Consider the following 10,177-nt stretch of genomic DNA (forward strand, 5'->3'; position numbering starts at 1 on the left):
TGGCGCAACTCATGGAGAATGTACTACTGTAACTCTACTATTGAGACACCATTTAACCAATCATCAACCAAAGTGTAAAGTATTAGCCAATCAGAGATAGAGTAAGGCGGTCCGTGCCTTCATCGTAGTAGGATTGAAAATTTTTCCGACGGGAGATGACAGGTGTGGTGGTACAGTACCTCTAACCCTAACCACCACTGCAAACATTTGTTTTATGCATTCGAACAAATGAGACCACACAATTAATTTTGGAATCTTTTTGTCCCAGGTTGTGTCATATAAATATGTATTGAAAATGTTTGCCGGTAAATGTTAAGATAGGCAACCTGAGTTCAAGTGTGAATTATAAACCAAAGATTAGTTTTCACTTTTTTCTTAAAACCAAATCACAGTGTTATTTAAAAAATGTCATAACCAGCAGAAAAAATTAACACACTACATATCTTCATTTAGATAATTTATTTGCCGTTTCTGACACAGATTACAGTTCAATAGTTTGGTTCGTCATGTACATTAGATTATTTATACAGTAGCAATGGAGTGAAAATATAAATAAAAAATATGAAACAGAAAGTTAAAGAGTCCAGATATGGAAGAAAATTATCTAGAATTGTGCGTAGCAATTTTAAAAAAAATTCAGCAGACTTGAAAATGCAGAGTATGGAAACACCTACAACATGGAGACTAGATGGAACAAAACAAAGCCATGAACAATATCTGATTAAGTGATGATCTTCTCTCCATAACTTAGTGCATATCAAATAATAAATTACAACTTACACTTCTGCTAAAAGCGATAAATGAGTTGTTCTTTCAGAGATGACACGTTTTATTGCACGTTCAAGAACCTTATTACACAGTAGATCTTTGTTAAACACTGTTAGGTGGGAGCCAGCACCTCCACCTTGTGGCTCTTCTTCAGCATTAATGATGCACTGAAATTATTTTCTAGAGGAGGGAGACGGGGATTTAGGGAAAATAGATATGTGCATACAGTAAATATGGATCAGGCCGCCCTGGACAGGCACAAGACATTCACAGTTCCTCTCTACATAATGCATAAATACAAAAAAACCCAACAACATTTGTAATGACAAATTCTATGGTTGGAGTGTTTACAATAAAGCAGCAATCACTTAAATAATTGATATATAGCTTGCACAACATTATTGATGAGTGCCTGTTATTGCTGGTTGAACTCTTTAGCACTCCTGATTAATGAGAGACGTTATTAAGTTCGCAAACAGCAGACATAGACTTACACAGTCACTGGTTGGAATTTAAATGATATTGGAAAAACAAGAAAAAAACATTACCATATATGAAATACAATTTTCATCAAATGTATTATTAAGAACTAGGAAACATTTCTAGGTCATTATGTTTTATGCATAATTTTCTTAATATTAAAGAGAGAACGCTTCTGGTTAATAAAAATAAATTGTACCATCCTTCTTCTACACAGTACAGTAAAACTTTGATCATCGGTTTTTGAGGACAAGCTGGTTAAAAAATTGTATAAGCACTCAAAAGATTGGTCAAAGCATCGCTGACATGCCATTTTAATTGCACAAACTCAGCATATGAAAAATAAATAAATGGAATGATATGTAGCCATCTAATTCAAAATCGATGATGCTTGAAGTACAATGTTTAATTTCTTTTAACTCTCATTTCCTCAAGTGCAATAGAGCATTAACATTAGAACATCACATTGTGAACTGAGAAAGTTTTAACATACGCAGGCATGTAATGAAGGCATCACCTTTTTCAGCTGGTGCTCAGGTCAAAAACAAACAAGTGAAATGGTTTTGTGGTATCTGATGACTGTTGCTGTCATCCAAAATGCCTTTAGAAATCCAGGCACTGTCACTTCACCTAGTTTTGAAGTCCAGAGAGCAGTGTTTTTTGACCCCAGAGAGCATCTGTAATTGGCACACATGTATTATATTAATCTTGGATGGTTCAGGCATAAGAGGTCAACATCCATGTTTGACAGACCCTCATATCAGGATGTGTGATGTCTCCATGCATGCAACTCCAAGTCATGCAACTCCAAGTCAATCCAGACTCCGATTTCTTGCAAGTTCTCTGGACAGATGAACTAAGGTTTTGGCTTTCATAAGAAAGAGTGGTCTGCTGGAGGTCCGTAAGAAAAGCCTGGAAATGCTCCGGCAGCTTCCTTGACGCTGCTGGTCACGGTCAAGGTGTCGGTGCACAGAGATGAGGTCACTGGCAGGTGGGTGAACTCTGGGTCGAAGTGTCGGAGGTCTGTGGGTCCAGTCTGGAAAAACAAGGAGGAAGGACAGGAATCAGACCTGTATTCATGAAGAAAATGTCAAGACGCTAATAGGTGTTTTTGATTTTGGTATCACACCATGGTTGCGTAAATGATAGACGATCATTCACAACATTTTAATGTAAATATCTGCGGTTACATTTTATATCAGTAGTTTTCAAAATGGGGTTTCGGGAGCAGGTTCTTTATTTTCGTATATTTCCATTCATTAGTATCTCAGTGACTTCTGAATAACTACTTTAATCATTAGTTTCAATTTCAGACACTTTCTGTATGCTAACATCTTAGTTACATGAGTTGCTTGTCTTATTTTGAACTTACCACTGAGGGGATGAAAGGAGGCGTGATTTTCTTGGCCATCAGGTCATCCCAGTTGATTGGAGAGAAGAAGGAATGGTACTTGAGTTCAATCTGATGGAGAAAATAAAGTTTAGATCAGCAGACTGCTGGAAAACAAAGTTAGTAGATTCCAGATTTGACAGACAGTCAGCCATGCACACTTACAAAGTCATCTTTCACTCCCAGTCTCTTGGTCCGGTCCTTCTGCAGGAGACCCTCGAGCAGTTCCCGGCCTGAGTTTGACACATTGGGCTTGAGCACAGGAGCCTTATGCAGGATGTTGTTGTACATCTCAGCTGTGTTGCGACTATAGAATGGGGGCTGTTGGCCAAAAGCAATAACTTGAGTTGATTGCATTTCAGAAAAAGCAGTAGGAATTGCACAAAGAGCTACATTTTTGAGAATTCACTCACAAGTCCATAGAGCATCTCATAGAGCACTGATCCCAGGCACCACCAGTCAACCGTGCGATCGTACGCCTGCTTCTGGAGAACCTCAGGTGCTAAGTACTGTGTAAAAAGCAAAAAATCTAATTAAAACCATGTCAAATAATAACAATCTGCGGAGGATCTGCGTTGTTAATAAGGCCATAAAACTGTGTAATTTGTTTCGTACCTCAGGTGTTCCACAGAATGTTGTTGTAGTGCCATTGGCTTCAAGACCTTCTTTGCAGAGGCCAAAGTCTGTGAGGACAATATGGCCCTGTGAGTCCAACAGGATGTTCTCAGGCTTAAGGTCTCTGTACAGGGGAGGAGAAAGGACAAGCGTCAAAGTTGTTCCTTTGGCACAGATTATGTTAGCACATGGCCACTAGGGGGAAGTGTTGGACCATCACCTGTACACAATGTGCAGGGAGTGGAGGTAGCCTAGTGCACTGGCAATCTCAGCGGCGTAGAACCGGGCTCTGGGCTCCAGGAAGATCCTCTCTCTCTGGAGATGGTAGAACAGCTGGAGGCAAACAGACAACAGTCAGAATATTCTGATTGATATTCTGATGTGTTTCTTTGTCTTCTGTTGATTTCTGGGTATCGTGAAATCTGAACCCACCTCTCCACCGTTGACATAGTCGAGCACAAAGTACAGCTTATCAGTAGTCTGGAAGGAGTAGTGCAGGCCCACCAAGAATGGATGTTTGATGTTCTTCATCAGCACACTGCGCTCAGCCATGATGTGCTTTTGCTGGAAGGATAAATTTAAGGTTAAGATAAAGTTCTATCATTTTACGTTACATTAAAAAAAACCTAGAAAGATTGTGACAAATCTCTGCAGGCTTGATCTCCCGATATGGACTTTAAACATATCTGAACAGTTTACCTCTTTTTTCTTCATGATTATTTTCTTCTGCAGCACTTTGACAGCATAATATTTGGTGGACTCCTTATGTCGAGCTAGCAGAACCTGCAATACACAAATAACTTGTATCAGCGATGCCGTCACAGCCATGACAAAAGTGAAGTTCTGTCTATAAGAGATATTAGATAGACTCACCTTTCCAAAGCTGCCTTTGCCGATGATTCTGAGGTAGTCAAAATCACTAGGTTTAATCCTAACATAGAGACAATGAGAATTTTATTAGCCCACATGTATTCAACAATATAGTTTAGTGTATATTAAAAAGAAACTTATTTATAAGGTTACTCACTGAGTTTCCTCGGCTAATGAACTTCGAGAATTTAGGCACATCTGAAAGATAAGGAATGAAAAATTTAATTTACAATATCATACTGGGAAAACTGACACATACTTTGGACTAAACCTGTTCCTGCTTACCGGACTTTCAGGAAGTTCATTTTCATGCTCCACATTTTGATTTTCATCAATCTTCAGGAAGTTATTAACTTCAACACTGGAATAAAAAAACACAGTCTGTCACATGACACATTTTAACACAACTTTAATTTGATCCTTCTCCAACTTTGATTAGTGATCGGCCGGGTTTTTTTCTTCTTTTTTTAGCTTCACAAACTCATTACCGGCGACTGCATTTGAATTCTTGTTGAACGGATGATTGTCAGTCTCAAAAGCTGAATGAACCTTCCCATCTGGGGGATGAATGACCATCGGAAACGTCCAGGAAGGTCAAGTTTAAGACAGGCTCATGGGCGTCTAACAGCCTAACCTGTCTGAGAAAAGGCTTAAGCCGCTGACCTGATACAAGAAGGCTCAGGCGGGTTCTGCGGGATTCAGTGTTCTAACTCACATGTCCTTTCCTTAAAGGGTATTTGTGCATGTGTGTGTGTATGTGTGTGTGTGGGGGAACCCGACCCAGATGTCAGGACGCTATGAAGGGAGGAGTCATGCATCATGTAACAACCGAATTATAGGTTTATCTTTGTCTAGGGAACAGAAGGGATTTACGTGAAAGGTGATTAGGCAGGAGAGAGGTTGCTAACAGGCTTGTCATGAAAGGACTATTCTTACCCTGGCTACACCGTTCAACTGTTCACAAGATATCCTGCCAAACCCAGGTGGCTAACAGGATTGGACAGATAATGAATGGGCTGACACTCGGAAGTAAAAAAAAAAAAAAGCCAGAAGGCAACAAATGGACACCGAGATTTTTTAAGACTGTCCTTAAAGACCAATCAAAGTCAAAGTCAGTTTTATTGTCAAGTGTACCACATATGCACGACATACAGCACAGATGAAATCTTCTATCTAACAGGGTTTGTTTTAGAAGAAAGGAAGAACTCACTGTTGGCAGATATGTGGGGTCGACACCAGCCTCTGGATGAAGTCATTCAGCCCCATTTTTCTCTCCTTGATGAAAGCTGCACAAAGAGGTGGGAGACATTTCAAGTCAGTGTGAGAATCATTCATGACTCATGGTACTAGATATTTTGTCTTCCAGTAGGGAATAAAGTGTTAATGATTTAATCTGTTGGTTTTTGAGTTCTCCATATCCGGATATAGGCTACATTTCCGTGTCTATACTGTACACCTCTAATGCAGCGAGCTTATAGGTTATGCAACCAGACGGGTCACTCATTCAGGCCTTTTCCCATTCTGGATTCTAACCACAACGCAGCTCTTTATTTTTTCAGGAAATTTTCTTGCCATGCATCAATGGGAATTATGACATTTTTATTTAAAAAAAAAAAAAAAAGACAATAAAATACCAACCAAAATACAGTTTACTTTTATGTTTCATTCATTTATTTTTAGCTGTGTGGATTTGCCTTCCAACACATATGAATGAACAGTTTTATTCTGATTCCCAACGCAATTCAGCAGCTCTAAATAGGAGTCGTGACAATTGTCTCTCACCAGTCAGAACGGCGACTATCCCCCTCATTTTGCAGTAGGTGAAATCGCATCCAGCCTCGGTCACAGCCATAGTGAGCAACAGTATCCAATAAAAACACACAGGAAATAAATCAAGCTCCGGTTCTCCCGCGATCTTCCCACGGTCACACCTCCACCAACAGAGACGCTCCCACCGACTGACGCTGCTCGGCGAGAGCCAGCTCGTTCAAATAAATATAGGGATCACGTGGGGCTGGGAGGCACCGCCCATTTTTCGTCACACAAGTAACCAAGACAACTACTGGAGGGGGCGTGACGTCACGGAATTCCGCCGCAGCCATATTTTGCCTGTAGGAGGCAAGGGATGACGAAGAGAGCAAGCCGCAGAGGAGGAGGAGGAGGAGGAGCAGGAGGAGGAGGAGGAGGAGGAGGAAGACAAAGAGGGAGCCTCTCACACCTCATCCTCCTCTCTTTCGTTTTCTCTCAGTGGAAAGCTCCATCTGTGATTACCATGACCACAATGGGATTAAAATCACTCATGTAATGATTTAGAAAACTGATGACCTTATTGAATGCAGCCCCCCCCCCCAAAAAAAGTACCGCATTTTACTTCTCCCTCCCCGCAGTACGTGGATTTTCTGTGCGTAGAGGCTGCAGGAAAAGAACCTGCTAATACACATAAAGGCCAGAAAAAGCCACCCCAAGGAACAGATTCCATGCAACCCACTACCCCCCATTTAAATCCTTTCCATTCCCAGAAATCTCTGGGAAATGCTATAGATCCTAAATAATTAGTGGATTTTCCTGGGCAAGGAGATCAAGGTTATGAAGTGACTTTGTAAGGCACACAAATTACATAAATTCAGGGAACTTACACATGACATCATGCTCTGGATCAGTGTAAGTCCAGCTGTCACAGATGTGGTCCACTAACCCTGTAAGTTATATAACTGTACCGTTATGCAGAGATATACTCCCCGAGGAGGAGGATGATGAGCCACACAGCAAATTTTCCATGAGTGAAAGGTTACTTGGTGTCTCTTGCGTTGCATTTGGATCAGTGTTCAGAGTGATCGATTAGTGTTTTATTCCACAGGGAGAACAATGACAGAGATGAAACATTTCCCTTGGAGCTGTTGCTTTCCGTTACACAAAGAATCCCAGCACCACTTAATACTTGAACTCCACTGTTTCATGGTAATATGTTAGAAAATACCAGATTTTTTCTTTACAGTGTTTTTTAATATTAAATATACCAAAATGATGTCATTTAGATACATTTGTTGCTGAAATTATGTACTGCATTGTAACTAGACAGGAAATCACTACTCCTGAATTTTCCAGCACTGTTTGCCCGACCCATGACCAACCAGTTAACAGCATTTAGGAATCTGTTCTATTCATGAAATAATATACAGTATTTTCCGCACTATAAGGCGCACTGGACTATAAGGTGCATCTTATTATAAGGTGCACCTTCAATGAATGGCCTATTTCAAAACTTTTTTCAAAAATGAGGCCCACTGGATTATTAGGCGCGCTTGTTGGTTTTTGAGAAAATTAAAGGCTTTTAGGTGCGATTTATATTTCGGAAAATACTGTAATTTCCTGGTTACCAAGCTTATATCCTGATTTAATGGCTTTGTTCCTGATCTGCAGTCTATCTCTGAACTAACTCCTGTAGAAATCTTTCAGTTTTTATGTAATTAGTGAAAAATTGGGAAAATGCCTGATCTCACCTTTACAAAAACGGCAAAAAAGTACATTTCTAAATCTGTCGGAGATACATCCCTATTATCTCAACTACATTTTGGTGTAGCTGAGCTCTGACCCTGGGAACCCCTGTGTTATGTCCCGAAGTGTGGCATGTGACAGTCACGCCTGATTTAATGGAAGTGAGACTTCACTGGACTGATAGTTGTGGTATCGGCGAAAGAGGAAGTTAAGATCTATTATCAGTGGTGGAGAGAGAAAATACCATGGCGTACCGCCCTCCTGGGAGTCCACCTGAGCAAAGGTTCATCTCCAGCTCTTTTTCACACCAGATCCAACTGTACGGCAGCGACACCTCTACTGGGCTGTGGACGTTTTCTCACCTCATGTAGCCTCTCTGAATTATTCAAGCGTATCATGCTATCCTCTCCGGTAACACACAGGACAGACACTATTTCATTCAAACGGTATTATTCTGTATTTTCTTGATTTGTGTGGTTTCTGTTGGGATGGAACAGAAGGTGGATTATGGTAGAGCAATATTTAGGTGGTTGGAACCCCCCCCCCTTTTTTTTTATTTCTTGTAGGTATTTTTCCGCTTTAAAAAATTGTGAAAGACGTCACTCTGACAGAACCTTTCCTTTGTGGTGATCTGTTCTGTCGGGGTTTTGGGTGTCACTACCGATACTAGCAGCACACTCTACAGGTGTCTGTTTTTAGGTCTCCCTCTGTTCCTGTGTCAGATTAATCACGCTTTATTTAGCAGCTTCACAAAAGCCGCCTCGTTTTCCTATCACTCTCCTCAATGGTGTGGTCGATGCTGAGCAGACAGGCAGTACTCCCTCTCGCTGACAGCAGTCCTGTGAGTCACCTGCCACCACCACTACGTTCAACAAAAGCTTGTTCAACTCTCATGGGGAGTCACAACCAAAACCCCCCAGTGTCAGAGTGTTGCCACGTGAAAATTAGGATTTCTTTTATCAAAAAGTACTCACCACTATTTGTGAGGTGGTCTTTTGTGAGGTGGTCTGGTATTTATTCAACAGAAGATTGAAGGTGTAAGTCTTTGACTCATGTCTCTGTTAGTGATAAACGAAACCTGAACCTACACCTACCTCGCTGCCCGCCCGCAGTGTGCAGTGGGTGGGAGGCGACAGAAGGTTGGCGAATGAGTCGTTTAGTCAGTCGTCCCTCAGCGACCAACTGTTGAGCCGGCAGAAAGACTGTTGGCCAATGGTGTGAATGATCTCTAATTAAAATGAGAGTCTTGTCGACCTGCTCTCAGGAGGGATCACAGCCTTGTGAGTTTCACACCCCCATAAGTAGTCGTGGTAACATCATCAGCTCTGATCTTTCAGGAGAACCGATCTCTAAAAAAAACCCCTTCTCTCTCTAGTTCCTCTTTTCTGTTTCGGCCTGTGGCCTGCTTCGTTATATCACATACACTTTCCACTTTGCATTACTCATATAGAGACCCACAGAGAAGCAGAGCGGAGGTGGCGGTCGGGTCTGACAGAATCGCAGTGCAGCCTCAGGCTGCCGTGAGTGAGACAGATTTTGACTTATGACACCAGAGATTGTTTCCCCACTGATGTTTTAAGGCAAAATTTATTTTCCCCATTCTGCACAGGGATTAGATGCATGTTCATGCGCCTGCTTCATCAGAAATAACAAGAAGAAACCAAGTGTTTGGTGGCTCATGTGATGATTCACAAAACATTCTGTCACCAAAATATTACAAATCATGCAATACTTTAATTTGCTGCCAAGAAAAAGGGATGATCCTGCCCATTTTTGACCACAAAGCCTCTATTAATCACATTAATGTGAATGCTATTATTGCTGTGATTATGGTCAGATTAATTTTGTCCTGGTGCTGAAGTGTAACAGAGTAGACCAGGATTCACATTACAGGTAGTCTTGTGACTTACAGTACCTTGCGAAAGTATTGGTCCCCCAAAAATTTGTTGACATTTTGCCAAATTTCAGGCTTCAAACTTAAGGATAATAAACTGAAAAGATTTTTCAAGAATCAACAACATGTGAGACACAATCGTGAAGTGGAACAAAACACAGTATAAAATGTTGAATAAATTTGGTTCCACTTCACAATTGTGTCTCACATGTTGTTGATTGTTGTAAATAGTTTGTTATCCTTAAGTTTGAAGCCTGAAATGTGGCAAAATGTCAAAAAAGTCCGGGGGGTGGGGGGCAATACTTTCGCAAGGCACTGTATATGAAAATAATCTATAGAGCAGGCCTTAAATAAGTTCAGCCTTGTTTGTGCAAATATAAACATTATGTAAAATGTCAATGCTAATTTCTAAGAGAGTAAAACTCATTATAAAAAAATCAAAAATCCATCTCAAAGTTGATAATGTCCAAGCTTGGATAGTAATGTGAGCTTTTCTTTTTTTGATAAAGCATCCTTTTATCCTTCTTCGACTCATCAGATGTTTCCCCCGGGAAACCTAAGGCACTCGTGCGTGCAGTTGGAACAATTCTCTTTAGTTTAAGGTCATGTGGGTGATTATCATGTGGGTTTCATTCTGGGTGTTGCTACCACAATGTGACCTTATT

The 10,177-nt window shown here is 40.8% G+C and overlaps 1 protein-coding gene across 1 annotated transcript; it reads right to left on the reverse strand.

Annotated features, from left to right (window-relative positions):
* Window positions 1–442: 442 nt before the first annotated feature.
* On the reverse strand, window positions 443–6,102 carry si:ch211-195b13.1 (STKc_SGK domain-containing protein). The gene is made up of 13 exons (XM_068333410.1): window positions 5,906–6,102; window positions 5,334–5,409; window positions 4,409–4,484; window positions 4,281–4,321; window positions 4,127–4,184; window positions 3,953–4,036; window positions 3,686–3,817; window positions 3,474–3,586; window positions 3,254–3,377; window positions 3,052–3,147; window positions 2,804–2,959; window positions 2,621–2,710; window positions 443–2,284 (listed from the first exon to the last, which is right to left on the reverse strand). Exons 1-13 carry the CDS (start codon window positions 5,973–5,975, stop codon window positions 2,120–2,122), a joined length of 1,281 nt encoding a protein of 426 aa, XP_068189511.1. The 5' UTR covers window positions 5,976–6,102; the 3' UTR covers window positions 443–2,119.
* Between the last annotated feature and the right edge of the window lie 4,075 nt (window positions 6,103–10,177).

The sequence above is a fragment of the Antennarius striatus genome, chromosome 14 (assembly GCF_040054535.1).
Source record: "Antennarius striatus isolate MH-2024 chromosome 14, ASM4005453v1, whole genome shotgun sequence".
NCBI classification, from domain to species: Eukaryota; Metazoa; Chordata; class Actinopteri; order Lophiiformes; family Antennariidae; genus Antennarius; species Antennarius striatus.